The following is a 20,594-nucleotide window of genomic DNA, read 5'->3' as shown; positions in this document are numbered from 1 at the left end:
CCACCGAGCTTGCGATATATACTCGTATTTTTGGGGCTTGGAGCGCGCTTGGATATACGTACGTGTTTGCTGGATACCGATTTTTTTTTCCCTCGCCTTACCGATCATCCTTGGTTGGGCTGCCCCTAAAAGGAGGAGGAACGATCGTCGAGCGTAAATCTGCTGGGGAGCTTTTTCCAAGATGCTGTCCAAGGCTGCGCTTCTGCTCGCTTTCGCGATCGTCGTCGTTTTCGGATATTCCGGTGAGTTTTTTTTTTTTTTTCACTTTGATTTTTTGCAGAGATCGGTATAGCTTGGAAAGGGGCTACTTTTGAAACTATTACTATTATTTATTTGTTTTTTTTTCATTTCTACCGTTCGTATATTAATCGGCAAATGTACAAAGTACGAACTGTATCGGTCCCCCCCCTCGTTTCCCTCTCTAGAAATTTTCCGACTCCGAAGCTATACATGTACCCGATAAAAATAAACCTCGCAAGATCTTTTTTTTTTTTTGTTTTTTTTTTTTCACTCGCAACATGTATACACGCCAAAAAAAAATCTAAATTCTAGCGGTCGTTGGCGTAGAAAGAGGTTTTCGCACCGCGTGTTCCGGCAGCTCGAACATTTTAAAAATATCTCATATTTCACGAGGCGATGACTTCACCCTATACAGCCGCGTGAAAGAAAAATAATTTTCGGCCAAACTGTACATTTTTTTTTTTTTTTTTTTTTTTTTAACAACATCCCCTCCCGTCCATCGGTGTGTATTACATACACACCCACCCCAGTGGAGGGCGAAGGAATCGATCATCGTCCTGTAAAATATATACCTCGTTAAAATCAATCCATCCGAGTGATTGTACACTTCCCCCCTAACGTCATGCCATCTCGGCGCGCCTCTCTTAAGCTAAGCCTCGCTGATAAATGACTCACGATCGTGTAATCTCATGCTCGAGTCGTGTGAAATTCAGCGTCCATCTGCCGCAACGGCGGATGAGCGAAGAAAATGTTCTAAAACGATCGGTTCGCTCAATCAACACCCGAGGGTTACTCGTATACATACACGGGGTGGGTGGACACACGGATTTAACGTATCTTTTCTGCGAACGCGCACGGCAACCATTGATCCGTCCCTTTTTGTTTATTTCGTTAACGCCCGCGTTTTTTCCTCCATACACCCTCCTTCTCATTGGCCTCCTTTTCCCGTCTTGCTCGTGTGTACACGAGTGACGGACGCTTTTCTTGTTTACGCGTTTCTTCCATTTTCGGACGACCCCTTTTGTCATTGACGGAGCGATGGGACGTTAATTTTCGTCCTTGGCCTCAATAACAACGTTACACACATATTATACATCAGATGATTTAAAAGTTGGGGATGATTGTTATTTATGTTTTTTTTTTTTGTTTTTTGGTAAAAACAGTCGGGACAACCCGAGTTGAGCAACAAAACGACCCTTCTTACATTGGGTAGACTCATCCCCGGTTGTGGTGGGCAAAAAACTTTGGATACAAAAACAAACAAGAGAAATACGTCGGTTGATAACAATTTGAACGGCAGAAGGGAAAAACAAGGGGGCAAGAGGGCGATGTATGCCCGTAAAAAGGGGAAGGGCTTCGTTCGCCCGGTCGGCGCCTCTATATATCTAGCGTCGCGGCGCGAGTCTCTACTTTCTCCACCCCAAGAACGAGGGAGAGAGAATCATACTAATATATACACACACACAAGTCTCGGGCGCACACGCGTCCAATTCACGGCAATTTAGGCGGATGACGACGCTTCATGCGTTTTTATACGTATATATATAGATAGATATCTCCTCGTCTCGGTCATCGTCATTACCATCCGCTCGTTTTTCTCCTCTTCTTTTTGTCTTTCTCAAATTTTCTTAATACCTTGTTTACGCGCGTATACACACGGAGAGGTCCGTAAATACATATATATATACCGTGGGCGACGTTGTTAGCCGTCGACTTCCGTTTGAATCAGCCGCGTGCTTGCAATGTAAGACCCGATTTTAATAACACAGGCCAAGCTTCCGTTTTACACGTATTTTAATTTGGGACCATACATTTTTTCGATCGGACGAAACGATTATCCCATCTGCGCGTAATTACACGATTGTAGGGCTCATTCGTGACGTATATACGAAAAGGGGCGGGTATAGGACACACACTCTCTGGGGCGAAAGAGGAAACGATTTGCCTTTTGTCGATGGACGCTCGTATCCTTGGATACTGTCCCGATACATTTGTCGAGTATAATCATTGTGTACTTTGATGATCACACAGGCACGAGTGACGGCCATTACCGCAAATGTCGAATTGCGACTGAAAAGAGAAAAGTTGTGGAGTTGCGGTTGAGCGATAAGCTTCGTTTTCTAATGAATGTCGAATTGCGGCTGAGTAATTGATATATAACGACATTTTTCCGTCATACTTTACCCAGGCTTCGGACTGGCAGTTATAAAACTGGCGTGTTTAAAAAATATGAACAAATAAGTGAATCATGGTCATCTCGGTCTTTTCGGCATATATACGATCAATGATTTTTTTGATACAGTTTTTATAAAATTAAATCGAGTGCTTACTCCTTGTTGATATCGTAACATTTCAAGTCTTAAGAAATTTTCTTTTTCTCGCGTCGTCTTTGATTTTTCCCTACTACTTCGCATTTTTACGTACACTTCTGATTGAACATTCTGGAGTAACGATACAAACGTAAATAAGTTCGGGTGTGCTGATGGAAGCTCTTGATTAATTTTCGAGTGAAACGCTTCACAGTTGTTTTTTGTGCGATACTTAAATGCTGGTCGAAAATTTTGCCCACATCTTTGGAGGATACGGCGCTTCTGCTACAATGTATAGTTCAATAGAACATAGTCACAAAATTCATGAACCGTAGGATTGTCCGGCAATACGCTCATTAAATCTTCTACGAAGCAGTCTTCAACTTATTCTGGGTCTAAAAAAGGCAGCCCGAAAAAGCACTTCAAAAAATTTCCTTCTTCTGAATGGTTTTTATACAATTTGCTGAGACCAAGCTCTTGGATTCTTCGCCACCAGCTTTATAAAATTAAACCTACAGGCCCAGATGTTTGTATTTGGCAGACTGTTATTAATAGCACTGTGAATTGCTGGCTCAAAATCTGCGTATATGGTATTTGATTTGAACGACAGCTTTAGTTTCTTACATTCGTCATTCAATATATTAAAAACTTGTTCGTACGAAGAAGTGCTTTTGTCAGGAAGTAAAAAAAAAAGGCTAATGGGACGTAAACATTATTTTGATGACCATGCGCGATGAATAATTGCTTAAAAAATTTCCTTTCCCACTTATACGGAACTCCATTTTTCAAAAAACAACAATTAAATGAAAAGAAAGAATTAATAGATGACTGGTGAATATGTGCGTCTTCTTGCTGGCTCAGTTAACGCAAAACTGACTGACAATATTATTGTATGTCGATGTAATATAGATAAATACGTAAATAATAACAGTAACCGCAATTCGACAGTAGATAAAAAAAAAGGCCAGCCGCAATTCAACGTAAATTAGAAAACGAAGCTTATCGGCCGCCATTACATACAGGGAATGAAAATTTATTCGAATGAAGAAAATAATCGTGTCCAAGGATACGGTCCCAAGCAAACAATCTCTCGAAATGTGAACGATATTTTTTTACCTCAAGTGTTGAACGAGAAAGTAGTTTTTATTTTGTTCCTACCTCGGGCGTTTTTGAGGGTTGGGTGTGCCCTTGGTAGAAAAAATAAGGTTTATCTCCACGCAAGTGCCATTCATCCGGGACTACCTTACATAGTCCCCAGGGCAGCAAAACAGCCCCGTTGGCGATGGCGCTTATCCGACGAAAACTTATATATCAATCTCGTTTCAAGAGGACATTCACCTACTTGGCACTATTCTATAGTGAATATAAATTCTTGGTTCTAAAAAAAATTGTACCTAATTGTCCTTTGGCTTGAAATTGGTGAACAAATTTGTCTTTTTGGAAAGATTTTTCTTTGCAAACTATATGCTTATTACCACCAACCTAAACGAAATCCTGAACAAAATAGGAAGCCTTAAAAATAATACACATGCTTCCCGAAATAAAAGTTGCAGTAGAGTGTTGTTTAAATTTCGTTTGATTGCACCATACGTATATACAACAATTGTCAAATGCTCGAGTTCCACGGCTTTCACTCCACAAATGCGCGTTTTCGACTCTCGAAATCAGCTTACGGGCGAAGAAAAGAGCACATGTAAGGGTTTTTCGCTCGACGATGGCGAGAACGACGCAAGGGGGAGACGAAAGAAAGGGCGGGGGGGGGGGGGGCTCGGCTCGCGTTTTAAGGTTTTGCGTGAGAAGGCGCGTTCAAATTTCGCACACGGGAGAACCTCCCATATACTCCCCTTTCTATGTATACATGTATATGTACGCCACACCTGATCCACCGGACGTTTTAACTTTTGTGCAACCTGTTTACGCCGCGGGTGTGCCTACACGCTAACACACACGTGTGTGAGCTCTGTTAATTTAATTTTACGGTCACGTACGGGTTTTTTCTTTTTTTTTTTTTCTTTTTTTTTTTTTCTTTTTTTTTTTCTTTTTTTTTTAATGCTGATGGGCTCGATCTTTTTAGGCAGGTATAAACATTAACGTACATAGACGATTCACGCCATACATATACAACGTGCATGTATTTATATACTTGAGGGCATATGTATTGTTGCGTACGTAATAAAACCCGTAACCAGCGATGATGGTATTATACACACATTTGTTTTCAATATCAGTGATCACAAAGGTATTCGCAATATATAACTATACATTATTTCGCGTTACGGTGTCAAGGTACACACGCACAGCACCTCGTATATACCTACAATGGGTTACGTAACGCGCGTGAACCATAATCGCTGTATGTGTAGCGACCAATTGGGTATGTATTATATATATATTATATAAAAAAAATTATATGACAAAAATAGAGTTTTCCCAAGCGCGAGAGGGAAAAACTCTTTGAATTCTTGGGTTTTACAAAACGTGTAATCGTCCTTAGTGTACTGTTATGGTGGAAAATTTGCAGCCCGTCTGTCTCACTCGAGAGCATATATCGGAGGCGACGGTAAGAAAGGGATGGGCATTTTTCAAGGCCATTTACCCAAACTAACGCGGGGTTTTATTAGAAAATTCTTGAAATTCATCGCGTCAGCTCGGACTACCTACTATATAATATAATAATAATTACGTAGGTGATGCATACCGTTACGGCTGGGTGTATACAGATGACCGTTGTAATTTTACAGCATCTGATGCGTGAAGGGGTAATTTTGGGAAATGTAGGGGTTTTAACTCGTGGAACGCATTAAATATATGTACTTATGTAAGGTTACCCGTAAGTGTATACAGCGGAATGGCAAATTTGTAAACCAATATACCCGTACCTGCATCCGTATAGTATACAGTAGTCGCGTGCAAACGACCGGCCACTGCGGCGTTGTTCATTATGCAAGCACGCGGGTTAAATGGTTAACGGTTTTAAGGCATATAGGCATGTATGTATATATACGCAGGGAGGGAGAAAACATCATATGACGATCGGTCGTTTTGTATGGCGCATGTAATCTCGATTGTACTTTAATTTCAAGCCAACAATGGGACAGAGGTATGCTAATGCATATATGTATATCTAGGCGTACACGGTTAGTACCCGAGTCCCAGCGATTGTGTCCGCATACGAATGCACGTAGAAAGATTTTCTTTTTTTCTTTCTTTCGGCTGCAATAATTAATGTCGTCCCCATCAACGTATAACTACGGCTAACTGTGCGCTTGTATTAATACATAAACGTGCTCTCGAATAAACTTTTCTACAGAGATGTACAAGAAAAACTGACGTCTCGAGGGTAAACACTCGATATTCCTCTTTTCCCAAACGCGAGGACACGATGTACCCTTTTTTTTAGGGCAACCTCAACGCGTTGTGAGCTTGTGCAAAAATACACAGTGCTATGGTGATAATGAGTAAATGTATACATCAATTTGTTTGGCTCAACTTCGATATCAGCAGGGCATAGGTCCCGCACAGTCGCGCAAAAAATCCCCCGTGAAAAATAGAGTCGTATCGCCCGGGCCAACTTCGTCATCAATTCTAATTTTCACGATTAAGCGACGATGGCCAACAAAAAGCCCCCCTCCCCCGAAGAATCAAGAGACACACGAGCGATCCATCGAACGATCGCGGGGGTCATTGTTTGTAATATTCCCATGAATATTACTTATGTTCCATCGAGCGCTCGATCGGTACACACGCATCGTCGAATGCATTTTGTGTCAAAAGAACAGTATAGTGCACCCCCTTCCCGTGTACACTCGAATGGTGAAAAAAAAAAAGTGCGTACACAACGAGTACTGTACTCGCCCCTGTACGTACAACTACCCTCTCGCACTTGGAAAATATATATATACATAGAGAGAGGGGGGGGAGGGTGAGTGTAGGTGTATAGCTCCCAGTGGGTGGGAAAAGCAACCCCCCGTCCGTTATGCACAGAGTGGGGGTGGAGTGTGGAAATAATTTCACCGATTCGAGCTGTATATAAGTAGTCGAGAGAGAGGGCGGTTACGTAGCGCGCACTGACTCATCGCCCATTGGCTATGTGTACGCGTCGCTCTGGCGCCCCATATCCTCTCTCCATCTTGGGGTTTTCTGTCGTTTTAGCTTTCTTATTCTCCCTCCGGTATATGGGTGTGCAGTCACTGCACTATATATGACGTATATCGGCTGCTTCCAGCTTCTTCCTCCTCTATCTGTAATCTAGTCATCCAATCAGTTTAATAAATCCACTCGCGCCATGGGACACCACGACGCGTGGATGTATACGTATGCGCGTATTGTGTGTTGGGTACGTATCTCTTTGAGCTTTACCAAATAGGTACCTATCATCCAGTTTTTCCATTCTCTGATGCCGTTTGAGTGAATCGATGGGTACATTCGTTTTTAAAGCCACATACCTTTGAATAAAGTCAATGGTATATCTAAGGGATGTCGTTTGTCCTTTGATCCGAGATGGGTACGTCGAGAAAAAAAAAAATTTCATTGATAACAAAATAGACGTTATGTTTCAACTCTTTTTCGCTCCCTTCCCGCCATGTATAGGATATGGAACAAAAGATTCACACAGCATTAGTGCTGTTGGCTAATTGGCTCAGCGACAGCGGACTTTGTACGGATTGCCGTGGGATTTTCAAAGTAAATCGTCTGCGGGGATTGATTTTTTTTTGTTTTTTTTTTCATAGCCAAATGTCCTTTATCCATTTTATAGTCTGGTCTTATGAAAAAAAAAAAAAAAAAGGATTTCCGTTAAAGTGCCATTGGAAAATGTAATAAAACTTGATGGTTATCAAAGGAGGATATTTATCATGTCTGACAAAATTATTTCAATTTACGATGCCAAATTCAGAGTCCAATCAGAGAGAGAGAGAGAGAGAGCCGGTGAAGGAAGCGTATTAGCGAAGCTTTCGTACACTCGAGAAATTGTTTAATCTAGCTCAATTAAAGATTCTCCTCGGCGATTCACCACTTAATGTAATGTGCCATGCCAAAAGATCAACGAATACACATTGCCCTCAAAACGTATAAATGTATACATATGTGTGTGAGAGCGAAAAAAGCCCATGATTGTCCGAGTGTTATGATGGTATATGTATACTTAGCTTATACGCCAAAGGGATAATTTTAAACAAAAATCAACAAAAACCTACTTGAGTGAAACACATGATGATCTAAAAAACCGTGCGCCAGATGGAGGGCGCGCGTGTAATACGATCGTTCGACCGTAGTCGTGTAGCCTCGTTTCCTAATTTCGACAATAACCCAAGTAGGTACAATATTACTTCACGTCTTCGCCCGAACTCTATGAAGTATACGTATATATACGTATACAGTGGCACATAAAATGTCGAGTCATCCACACAGCCACGCACCGCGTCGGCAGATATACGATTCGAATGATTTTTCAAGAGCATCTTGACGACCTAAGAGAGAAAACTAGATGGATGATTAGCCTTAATAAGGTTATTGTTGCCTTAACGACAGTGAAAACCCGGAGAAACATTAGTGCCGGCCGGCTTGATCGGCGCGTGGTCTCTTAAAAAGACAAGAAAATTAAAGAAAAAGAATAAGTATAGGGTACGGTCCCAGTTTCCAGAGGTGACGAAAACTTGGTTCGCTTCCACAGCAAAGTCAACGAGATAACGGTCTCAGACCAAAATAAAATGCCACCTCTGCCAATCGATCCCAAGGTCCGAAGCAATCCCAGCGCTTTGATCGAACCGATGGAAATTCAAGCACACGCGCAAGAGCGATTCGCATGAAAAAAAAAAAAAAAACATCCCTTTCGCACAGCCCCAATTGTATGTACAAAACACTCGACCCCCTGACGTCATACGTATACGCATCTGCCCGCCGATAAATTTCATACCCAATGTGTGACGCATCGCGCGCGCGCCAAAAGTCACAGAGCCCCCGCAGCTTCTTCTTCTTCTTCTTCTTCCCCATTGCCTGTAAATGCAAGAGAACCAAAGTATAAATATACACACACGGTGATCGTGACGTAATCATCATCATCATCGTTCATCTCCCGCGCTTTTGTCATATATACACGTATATGCGTAACACACCCGCACTGTATTACGAGAATAGGGTATATCGTCACTCGCGGAAGTTAACGTTACCCGCCTCTTTCTTCCCAAATCTCTACCCCCTCGCGTTACGCTCGCGCGCATCCCCCTTTTCCTTTTCGCCAAACTGACTCACATGTACCGATTTCTCTCTCTCTCTCTCTGTGTCCTATTGAATTAGAGATTCCGTTGTTGCGTTGCGTACATACATCGTGCGGGGGTTGATGATGATGATGATACTGTATTTGTCCCTGTTTATTTTGAGTGGAAGAGAGAGAAAAAATGCCCACCACTTGGAGCGGATGAGTAAGTTTTTCAGCCGATTTCTATGGATATCGGGATGGGGATCCGATTGATGCTTCAAATAATTATCTCACGAGGGGGGGTTTTTTTTTTAGCTCTGACATGCGTAGGTATATGGGGCTCTGTAGAGTTTATTAGAGAGGCGTATAGGTACGTACATCAAGCAAAGTTAGCGAAAAGACGTTAAAATATGCATTGCTTTCGCGAGAGATCCTGAATGATGCCGGGATGAGGCACCTCGTGTGGAAAAAAAAAAAAAAAAAAAAAAGCCAAAGAGGGGGGCGACGAGGCTGAAAGTGACGTAACGCCCACTCGAATCCCTCGTCGCGGCAAAACTCTCTGTCACCGTAAACGCGCACGCGAGAGACATATATATTACGCGAGATTTGCGCCCAACGGCGTTATTTGGCACACAATATAATACATGTAGGTTTTTTCTTTGTTCCCGGTATATCTTAGTAGTACGTACTTTTACGCACCACATTCGGCTCGTGTCCTTTGTCTTCCCGCTACGTATAATATCTTCTTTCAGGAAGCGATACGGGGCTTCCCAGGGCGATACCCTGTACGTTTTTCGTGGATGATCCCTTGATCATCGGGGATTCATCTGTATTTGCGTTAACGTGAGCAACATTACAGAGATACGTTTGTTTCTGTGTCAGCTTCGAGGTTAATGGTTGCGGGTGATTGACTATTGGGTCATCGTTTTTACTTTGTTTCTTTTTTTTTTTTCCCCCCCACAACGCCAACATGTTTTCTCTCTTGACCAAATCGATAGTATACCCATCGGTATAACGACAGCAAGTTTGTGGTATATCCCTCGGGTCCTCCAAGTATATGGATTATCGAAAAGAAGAAAATATACATCCCCGATGATTTTCGATGATTTCTCTGGTGGCGGTGTTCTTCTCGGTTTAATATGTCCCGCCACCACTGAGCATCGATACGTCGTACATTATCCATCCGTGCATGGGCGTACCACGCGCTTCTTTATTTTCTTCATCGACTGTTACATCGACACACTCTGTTCGGCATGCACACGCGTATATGGTCTTTCATTGTCAAACGTACTATACATGGTACAAATATATGTACGTACACGTGAACCGATTACCATCTGCTCGGTATAGTCATATTTTAACGAGTATTACCTACCTGTATTATATTGGTATACGATGTTATAAGGGGTGAGCTACGAAAAAAAAAAAAAAGAAAGTTTACTTTGAGAATTATTTTTCTTTATCGTATACATTATTAACTGTGGGAGCTTCCTCGTACTGTTAAAGTGATGTTTCTTGCAAAATTAATATAAATAACATTGTGCGTTGAATATATTGTTGAAATAGTACACATTTACGTATCGCCTGTAGGGAGCCAAAGTGAAATAAAGGTCCCACGTCTGTGGACAAACGGGGCTTCTTTGCTCGCTCCCATCCTTCTTGGATACATTTGTGGAGTGAAAAGGAAAAAAAGATAACGAAAGAAATATCAATGACGTTGAATAAAAACAATATCCTCATAAGAACTGCTCGACGTAGCGCATAATTAAGGAAGCAATTATTGCATTACCCCGTTTTTCCAGTCCATCCTCTCTACGTGATGGGCAATTCGCTAAATTGAAACACGACGTCTCTCTCGAAGCAAGAATCAACTTGGTGCCCCGTGACTTGATTGTTTGACGTTCACAAATATGTCTACAGTAGAAAATAACTCATGGCGATTGAAAGTATGAAAAGTAGGGGCCTGAACGCAAAGCGAAATTCAAGGCGAGCAAAGAAAAAGGAAGCAAACCGTAAGATCGATCGCACAAACGGAGGGTGTACACACACGCCCGCTCCTATACGCGGGTGTTTTGTATAGATATTCCTACCCCACGTATAATATGGGGGTAACGCGAGCTGGATTTTGAGGTGTGTATATATATGTTATAATCGAGGGGGTTGCGTAAGATCGCGGCAACTGACCCGAGTCGAGAAACCGTCAATTACGAAGCTAGAAAGAATAAAAGGGAGGGGTGTATAATAAATATATACTTGTATATAATTATACCGTATGTATGCATGACTTTTTGTTCTGGATTATTCGTGCCCCGTCCGAAGCGCGCGAGGTTCATTACCGCCTCGCGTGATTCACGGCACTTGTACATTTGCGAGATGAGGGGGATAGAACCAATACAGCCCGAGGATTTTCCATTGTATGATTTTTTATGGCCTTGCGATTATACTCGTGCACACTTTAGTGCGTGTATTTTGGGTATTTATCTTTGCGCGCGAGTTTTTTTTTTCTTTTTTTTTTTTTTCGTCCGAGCCGCGATTGCAACGTTGGATTTCTAATAATTTTTTCTCATTACTTCGAAACACCTGCATAATCAAGCTGAGAACAAAAATGTTTAAGAACAAAAAATTCTATACTCCATACTGTTCAGTTATTTATTGGTAAAATTAAAAAACACCCTAATTATTTGGCTTGATTTGTGCTTTTACTTGAAAAATCTCAAGGGTCATGAACTCAACGACAAAATTTAAAAAAAAAAAAAAAAAAAAAAAAACCCAACCAAGGGCAATTTCGTGATTTGCATTGTTTAAAACGTAAAATATGCAAACTTTCGTCAATTAAGCTGTTAAAAACGTAATTCATCCTGTTTACCGCTTGGGCCATTGTTAAGGCTCTGTTTTCCTCTCTTTGTCCCTGTCTTTGGAACATATACACGCGAAAAAGTACATCTCAGCTCTGCCGGAAGAGTAACACCTCGGTTATCCGTCATCCAACGCGCGCGCCTCGCTCCTTCCAACTAATTCACGGAATCCCGCGTAATTAATCACGTTCGCACTCTCGTCCCAACCATCCGATTCCACACAATTTGTCTCGCGACGCGTGTAACGCAGAGTTTAGAAAAATTAAAACGAAAAAACCAGCAACCAACGGCCCACATTTAAAAAAAAGACCCGATGCACGAATTCCCCGACCATGACTTACTTATAAACGTACATCCTCCCACCGACCGTACATAAACTCGATTTAAGACAATTGCCGTTCTTGATTACTCTAGGCACTCGACAATAATAATAATATTTAAAAAAAAAAAAAACAACGATAACGCGAGTATGGTAATTAAATCCAACGGCAGCGAAGAATTCGTGCCCCTTTCTCGTCCCGGCGCTCTTCCTATCTGATTAAAACAAATTAGAGACATGCGCGCGCTCTGAAAAATACCTACGCTCGTCAATTTTTTTTTTTTTTTTTTTTCTTTTCTTCCCCCCCAACCCCCAACCCAGGGTTGCGATTATTGTACGAAATGTTGATTGCAGACGATTACAACAGCAACCACCGAATGATGGCCAACGAGAACCAGACGGCCGTGTTTTGCTACATCAACGGTAGTAGGCTGGAGAACCAGGCTCGCCGGAATCCCTACCAGAACAACTACTTCAGCATCGAGCACGTCAAGGTCGACCTTTGCACGCACTTGGTTTACGGGGCAGCTGTCCTCGAGCCGAACCAATGGACCATCCGAGCCATCAACCAGGACATGGAGCAAGGCAGAAGTGGTGGGTATACCCAATAACCCAACACCCATGCACTTATACATTATAGATTGTGTTGACGTCGATGTTCATCAATTTTTCTCTTATTTTCATTGTGCATGCCCGTGCACGGCCAATGCCATTTTCTTCATTTATTGCATCCACGTTGAACGAAAATCATAATAATAATAGTTAATGCGTGCAAAAAAAAAAAAAAAAAAAAACACGCGTATATCATCATGCGTTTTCCTTAGCTTGGGTGTGTTGATTTGCAGGCAATAAAATATCTTTCGACGAAATTACAGAGCTTGCGCGCCGCAAGAGTAATCTACAGATATTGATATCGGTGAGCGGCTCGCCCATCGATTTCTCCAACATGGCGAGATCCCACCGCGAGCATTTCGCCAAAAATGCCAAAGAATTCCTCAGGTAACTCATATACAACGAATCAATATTGGAATGTGCCATGCGAATGTCTATACACATATACATATACATACATATATACACTTTTGGATAATTTTTCACAATCATACACGTAGCATGCCCGTGACGTTCGAGGAATGTATTATATGTATAGAATACGTACACACACGTGTTTGATGGAATTGACGTTGTTTGTTATTTACTGATTGTTGTGACGCATTGAACGAACGATCATGCGATGACGTGCTACTTATTTAGCGTTTTGATAGTTATGTATAATATGCTCTTTATGTCTTTGTACATGCACGTGTAAACATGTAAAAATTAATGATAATGGACCTCTTGCACCACCATGACAATGATGTATACACAGGCGGCACAAGTTCGACGGTATGAACATCGATTGGCAGTACCCGACCAGAAGGGGCGGCAAACCGGAGGACAAGCAAAACTTTGGCCTCCTGATGAAAGTAATTATCACCCTTTGTATATGTCTTCCGATTTCCCAAAAAAATTTGAGATCTCGGGATGAAAGTGCACGACAAAACGCATATTGAACGTCACCAGGAGCTGAAAATAGCGTTCAGGGATGACGCCAAGGTCCTTACGGCTAGCCTGTCGCCGCTCAGGCAGAACGTGATCGAGGGCTACGACTACGTGGACAACGTGATGATGGACTCGGTCGACTACTGGTTCGTCATGGCTTTCGAGTACTACGGGCACTGGTCCAACCGCATCGGGGCCAACGCTCCCATCCGCGGCCGTGAGCGTCTCGGCGTGGTATGGCTCTTACACATTAGATTGGAATATGGTTTATTTATACTTACATGTATAACGTGTATTAATCCCGTGCAGGAGAAGACGATAAGCGACGCGAAGCAGTTGTTCCAGCACCATTCGTACAAGTTGGTGCTCGTCGTGCCGTTTTACGGGAAAAAGTACCAGCTGAAGGAGGAACTGCGGGGCGAGGAGAGCCCGATAAACAAGGACTACGTGAACCTGCACGCACCGTCCGAGAACGTGGTACTGTCGTATCGCGACGTTTGCCAAAAGATGAGCAACGAGCACGGCTGGAGACGAGGCTGGGACGAGGACGCCAAGGTGCCATTCATCGTCAAGGACATGGCGGCCATCGTCTACGAGGACGCGCAATCTGTCAAGGAAAAGGTATATACATATTATTAAAAGGATCGATGGGGTTTTTAATTTTTCCTTTCCCCCCTCTGAATTTCACTGAAATACATGCTTACGCGCACACTGTTTGCGTTGGACTCTAAAAAATACTCCTTCAAAATGTTGGGCCATTTTGTAATGCATCGATATAATCGGATAAAATGATTTGGGAAGTGAAATAGACGTTTTGTTATGCGATATCCTGGCCGTTGTGTACAAGCACTCACGCGAGCGTAACTTTGCAGACGAGCTTGGCCCTGCGCCAGAGGCTGGGTGGCGTGATGGCCTTCAGCTTGGACATGGACGATTACATAGGGGACTGCAGCAACGACGGGAGACGAGGGGTCAGCGACAACTACAATTACAACCGGCGCGACGGGAACAACCGAAACTACCCGCTGCTCCAGTCGATGTACGAGACCGTGGAACGCGGCCCGAACTCTGCTGGGCTCACTTCGGCGTCGATCCTCTTTGTGCTGGTCAACGCGATCTTTGCCCTTCGCTTCATGACCCACAACTAAGGGAAAACCCACCAATTATAGATCATCGGGTTGTGCGATTGTGTGTTTTCTTCTTTTTTTTTTAATAGGGGAGAGGATTCATCGGTATATATAGGCCCTCAGTCCGCACGTCCACACAAACCTATACATACATATACCCATATTGAGATGATTAATCATATTGCTCCTCGGATCAGAGAAAATAAACATGGTTACGACCATTGATTGCTGAGCGGGTGCACGTTGTCACTGAGTTCGGTGCAAATCAATCGTGGGAGAAATTTTTTTTTTTCACATCTATTACTTGTACTTTCATTCTCTCGTCGTGTAAGTGTCGATTTGCGAACAATGTGTAGTTATGTTGTACTTGTCACTACTAAATGATGTACGCAACTACTACCGTACGATCGGTCTTTTACTTTCTATGTCGTTACTACACCGAGAAATTTAGTCGAGCTAACTCGATTTCGTGGCGTATTTTTTTTTCTTTCCTCGTTCCACGCTGTTATTCCCTTGTTTTTTTACTGATTGTTTTGTACGAATAAACTTGAATCAAACAAAATAAAAATTGTATACCACAAATACAGTACAAAAAAAATAAGAGGAAATAAAAAGAATAATGTATTTAATGTAATTGTACATGTGACATGAAAGCACCTAATTGGAGCGTGAGTCTGTAAGATGAGCGTTTTGATGAAAATTCATTTGGTTTGTAAAAACTTGCTGATGAGAAATGTTGAAGCAAAAATTTAACATTAGTTTGGTAGACTTAGAAAACAATTGTATTGTATACGTGTCGTATGTTCTGTAACAATTTTAATAATAAAACGTAAGAGCAATAGCTTTTTTAATCAACAAATGTATAGTTGAAAATATTTGCCGAGACCATTGATATATATATATACACTCCTAACGCTGAACCGCGTACATTAACAAAAAGCATGTGTCATAGACTAATGTTATAAAAATTAATGTTCAGCGATTGCAACAATTTTTTTGCATCTAGTTGTTGCTATTCGACGTGAAATGTGCACAGTTACTCGATATGAGACGTGTCTATTTTGTCCATTGGAGCTAGAGAATAATATATAATTATAAACGTCACGTTTACGTCCGACGAAAAGCACCACCAAACTATACACCAAAATTTCATTATAAATAAATACATGAATATGGTAAGTAACGTTATTTTTACATACCTACTCTATTTACTGCTCTTTCAAAAAATTAAATAAATAAAATTATCGATAAAAATCCTACATATTTCATGATTACGTTTGTATGAAGTATTTTTCTTGAAAAAGGAAAATTGAAAAACCCATAATTTTTAAAATTTGATTATTACTTTGAAAATTACACTAACATCATTTGATGCATTTGAACACATATTGATATTTTTATCAAGATTCAAAAAACTGTGTATTTACTCGTTAAGTTATGGAAACAATTTACTCAACAACTTTTTTACGTGTCGCTACTTTGATTCAATCAAATAAAAATATTTTATAAATGTTACATATATAAGTGTATTAAACGATAAAAGACTAATATAAGATAGTTCAAATTTAAGTACACACGTATATATTACACATGATACTCTCTGAGTAAATAAGTTTGGCGATGGATGTAACATAAATTAAAAAGTGTATCAATAATTGAATATTACTTGCAGATTTAGTTGATATATTTTAAAAATTGTAAGACTCAAAAGTTTTGCATCATAGCATTGATAATTAATTTTCTGTAATCATAATTGTATTATTACGTGCATAAAAATATGTATTAAAAAACGTGTCTAAAGTAATTATCACGAATCCATATGTGTAATGAATAAAATAATCGGAATAAAATTCACTGTTTATTATTCATTTGTATGAAAATTAATTTTTAAAAACGCGTACGAAAACTACTATTCCTTTTGACATAACTATTCTGCGATCGTGCTCACGTAGAGATCGATTGCATCTTTAAGTATATATGAGCCTACAATGGTTACCGTTTACCCATTTGTAATGCATCGTTATTTACTTTATCGCATGTTCTCTTTCTTCAGGGCTTCAGCGACAACTTGAGGAGCGTCACCAAGTATAGTATACGTATATGAAACCATCCGAAATACAAAATAGATATACACAGCAAATTGAGAAAAGGTGAGAACCGTTTGCTGTATTTATTCGACATGTAAAGATTCACTCTGGTGAAACCTGCGCGAAGATATTTAAGGGGCAATGGAATTGATTCTTACTTTTGTTTCCGTCAATGTTTGAATCCAAGTGGTAAAAATTAAAAAAAATAAGAAATCTAGTTAAAGCCAACGGGTATTGCTTACAGAATTACCGTACACATTAAAAAGTACAACATCATCCATTACATCTGCATCTCAATGAAAAGAAAAAAAATGTACTTTCTCTTATTATTCATGTACTAATGTTAAATTTCAAATTCTGTAAGTTTCGAGATTTTTCTAACGATTATCGCAACCGGTTTGTGTGGTCACTCTTCCAAATTAACGGCACGTCCGAGGATCCTTACCACGAATTACACCTGATACCGCATTATGTCCTCCTCTGTACCTCCAGACGTACCCCACGATTCCACACACCCGATTTTCAGAATCAATATGAAGGGGTTGATTGAGCACACAAGGAGACAGTTCATTATTTAATTCATAATTTTTTTTTTTTTTTTTTTTTTTATTCATTTATTTATAAAGAGTACAACAACAAAAAGTTATAAAAACCCTTTAACCAAGTAAATAAATAGTCATATACGTATGTATTGTATGAGTAACACGAAATAAATTGATTGCTTGTACATAATATATAGGGCTATCACCTGTTCACGAATAGGCCACCGTCCTGGACACAAAAAAGCCGTACTTAAGTATAGCTGTGTATGAATGGCACCTCGTTTAATCAACAATTCCAAGTCGGAAATCAATTTTACAACGTTCGAATGTTAATAAAATTTCACTCATTGCCCGATGTACAAAAGATGATGCGGTACAAATAAAACTCAGTGGTACTAAAACTATACGTACTTACTCTACCACACATTTTTTTCCAAAATCGTATAAAAATACAAATGGTAGTATATTACAATTCAAACACAACTTTCTGGTCATCAAACACAACTAAATGATTAAAATGTGTAAAATTATTGTCTGCTCTAATTATTGATACGTATTGGAAATGTACATTATTGTGTTTTTATAAATATAAATTCATTTTGATTATTACGCTGAGCAACAGTAGTTTTCGTCATTTGTTTAGTGTTATCTATATATTTATAGTACCCCCCGCTCACCAGCATAAATAATATTTGTTTTAAACACCAAATACATAACAAGAGAATTACAGAAATAGTTAATTATTTATTCGTCGTTTAACATAATATATGAATTTCATATAATGTTATCTCGCTGTTATATAACATGATATATTAACAAAATAAACTATCAAAAATATGGATTACAAAACTTAAAAAATAAGGATTCAAAAATTTGTAACAGTAAATAAAAAATAAGCAATTTTAACAATAATAAAAAATAATTTGCAGCTACTTGTGGAATAAAAATCGAAGGTGATGCATAGACTAATATATAAGTATTATAGATTGAAAAGTATAAGTAGTTTTATGTTGGCACCACTCGATTGTGATGATCTCAATTATACACCTAATACCTTGTGGTCATTTTTTTAAATGTTGGAAGACTGGTAAGAGAAAATAAAACAATAATTTTTAAGTACAGCTCCCTAATTATCCTAATTATATAAGTACCCTTACCTGTAAAATTATAAAAGCTCCCAGTAAGGACCCAAAACCGTATATATGCATGTATTATCAGTACAATATGGCTATGGTGACATTTTTTTTTTTAATTTTCAGTCTACCTAAGAGTATTTTTCATTCACTTTATGTGATAATTTTTCTCCGCTTATTAAACAAATATCGGTAAGAAATTATTGCGTGTATTTACATTAAACACAAGGGTCCCTTGAAACACTTGTCTTTTGCTATGTGTGCCAAATTTTCTCCACTGTACGACAATAATGGACAAATTTCAACGTCACCGTCAACGTTGGTAGCACCTGCATCCACCAGCCATTTTTCATGAAGATTTAAAATGTCTCTTTTTGCTGTAAGAGGACAATCTATTTCGTCCAAGTCAGAATTTTTCAATGGACTGAACTCGTTCTCCCTCAAAACTTTCCATACCGCAAAATTTTGTGAATATTTAAAGACATCAAATACAAACTTCTCAATTTTAACGCCGTTTGCAACGCTTGGCTGACACTTTGTACCATTTTCATTTACAAACGGTATTTTTTTTTTTGCTATGTGAAAATCTACCTTGTTGTTATGTTTTTCTGAAATTTCATTTAAAAACGTCGCTGTGAAGTAATGGTTGCATATGTTGCCGGCATTAAATACCAAACCATTTTCATCTTTGAGTTCTGCTGTAGCATTTGATATTTCGCTGTATTCTACAACCTTGAATAATCCATCTACCTGGCACACAACTCCAACAGCTTCATTGGATGAGCGTTTATCTACCACCTTAACTCCGCAATCAGCAGAACGTGCAATACAATATCCTAAAAATACCGGGTCTGCTACTTTTACTAGGACGTTATCTACAGAAAACACATGTATACTCTGTATGCCACGTTCATCCATGTCTTTTAACATTCCTTTGTCTTTTAAAGCTTCATACAAACCACCATTGCCATCAGGAGCTCTAGATATTTTATATTTCTCATCAAGAATTATTTTTCCATCAAATGTGAAACAGGGAAAAGTATTTTGCTTGAATATAACAATCTTACTCTTGTCAATGCCAAAGTGATCATTTTTCTCAAAATACCTTAAAGTCGATTCATGAGTGGCATCACTTGTCATTATGTACAAAGTTAAATCCTTACATTCTCCAAATTTTTCTCTGGCCATGTCATGTAGGCGTCTTATTCGCAAGACTTGAATATGAAAAAGTGATCGGTTTGATGGTAAGTTGATGTTGTACATCCCTTTGGGATAATTAACACCAAGACGAGTTCCTTGACCACCTGCTAGGATTATTACTGCCACATTACCATTAGCTATTTCTCTTAATCCCAGATTCTCGTAAAATGATATTTTATCTGATGTCAAATTGGAAATTGATTCCATCACATTTGGAGGTACAGGTTTAATTTTATCGTCTGGTAATTTTTCTTTATTCTGGTGGATGGACATTGCTTCTTCAAAGCAAGCAATCACTTGAGATAAATTTAAATTAGCTATGTCTTTTACTAAAACTTTTTTTTCATCTTCTGATATTTCACTCCAGAAATTGAGGAGATGCTGTTGGCCATGCTCCTCCAGTAAAGATTTTAATTTTTCAAATGACATTTGCTCCATTTTTAAAAATAAATTTCAAGCCTTATGTAAAAATGTATTGTTTTAATCAAATACTTGATAAAAAAAACTTTTGAAACTCAACATATGTTAACTTTCACAATCACTTATCACATTAATTAACGAAGCCGGCTAGTTTAATAATGTTTTTTTACATGTACTGTATGTTGAAATATAATATAATATATTTTTTCACTTGCAATAAAAAGTAAAAACAATAAAACTTGGATAATTTCAATTCAAAGAGTTTCACAACATCCAAAGTGGTGGCACAGCCCCGCGTACTGCCTATTCACGCGATATCAGTCCGTTTGAGCTAAAAACATTGGCTGGCGAGCTTGCCAGCGGACGATGCACTCATTTTTTTGACATCCTTCGATATATACATATATACACTCTGTCGGCTAGATTGTTGGTATCTTTTCTGATAAAACGCGTAGCAACCAGAATAAATCACATCTCTTGTTTTGTAATTCACCGAAGAGCAATTTTTAACAATCATTACAAAGGAAAACACTTTACAACAAAATAAGCAATCAAAAGGCTATGGTGACTTAAAAATGTGGTACATGTAAAACTTTTATTTAAATAAGACTCACGTAAATATAC

At 39.4% G+C, this 20,594-nt stretch overlaps 2 protein-coding genes across 3 annotated transcripts; one reads left to right on the top strand and one right to left on the bottom strand.

The window, feature by feature from the left end:
• Positions 1-14,874, top strand: LOC106644092 (putative chitinase 2). 2 transcript variants are annotated; one of them, XM_014359458.2, is made up of 7 exons: positions 1-242; positions 12,274-12,513; positions 12,795-12,918; positions 13,289-13,385; positions 13,483-13,695; positions 13,771-14,082; positions 14,334-14,874. In XM_014359458.2, exons 1-7 carry the CDS (start codon positions 182-184, stop codon positions 14,607-14,609), a joined length of 1,323 nt encoding a protein of 440 aa, XP_014214944.1. In that variant the 5' UTR covers positions 1-181; the 3' UTR covers positions 14,610-14,874. The 2 variants fall into 2 exon arrangements, with proteins under 2 accessions (XP_014214944.1, XP_014214943.1); XM_014359457.2 differs by having other exon boundaries at positions 12,765-12,918.
• Positions 14,875-17,356: 2,482 nt separating this feature from the next.
• mmy (UDP-N-acetylglucosamine pyrophosphorylase mmy) lies at positions 17,357-20,045 on the bottom strand. Its single transcript, XM_014359443.2, has one exon. It carries the CDS (start codon positions 19,986-19,988, stop codon positions 18,564-18,566), a length of 1,425 nt encoding a protein of 474 aa, XP_014214929.2. The 5' UTR covers positions 19,989-20,045; the 3' UTR covers positions 17,357-18,563.
• Positions 20,046-20,594: the final 549 nt, after the last annotated feature.

This window comes from Copidosoma floridanum, unplaced genomic scaffold (assembly GCF_036245765.1).
Source record: "Copidosoma floridanum isolate Cflo_tuat_1 unplaced genomic scaffold, Cflo_Japanese_pri ptg000019l, whole genome shotgun sequence".
Taxonomy (NCBI): domain Eukaryota; kingdom Metazoa; phylum Arthropoda; class Insecta; order Hymenoptera; family Encyrtidae; genus Copidosoma; species Copidosoma floridanum.
Note: the sequence above shows the minus strand (reverse complement) of the source record. Positions and strands in the feature narration are given on the sequence as shown.

Coding starts and splice junctions, on each gene's coding strand:
- LOC106644092 (XM_014359457.2), top strand. CDS start 182: ATGCTGTCCAAGGCTGCGCTTCTGCTCGCTTTCGCGATCGTCGTCGTT. Junction 13,696..13,770: donor GCCGTGAGCGTCTCGGCGTG/GTATGGCTCTTA, acceptor AATCCCGTGCAG/GAGAAGACGATAAGCGACGC. Junction 14,083..14,333: donor CGCAATCTGTCAAGGAAAAG/GTATATACATAT, acceptor GTAACTTTGCAG/ACGAGCTTGGCCCTGCGCCA.
- mmy (XM_014359443.2), bottom strand. CDS start 19,988: ATGGAGCAAATGTCATTTGAAAAATTAAAATCTTTACTGGAGGAGCAT.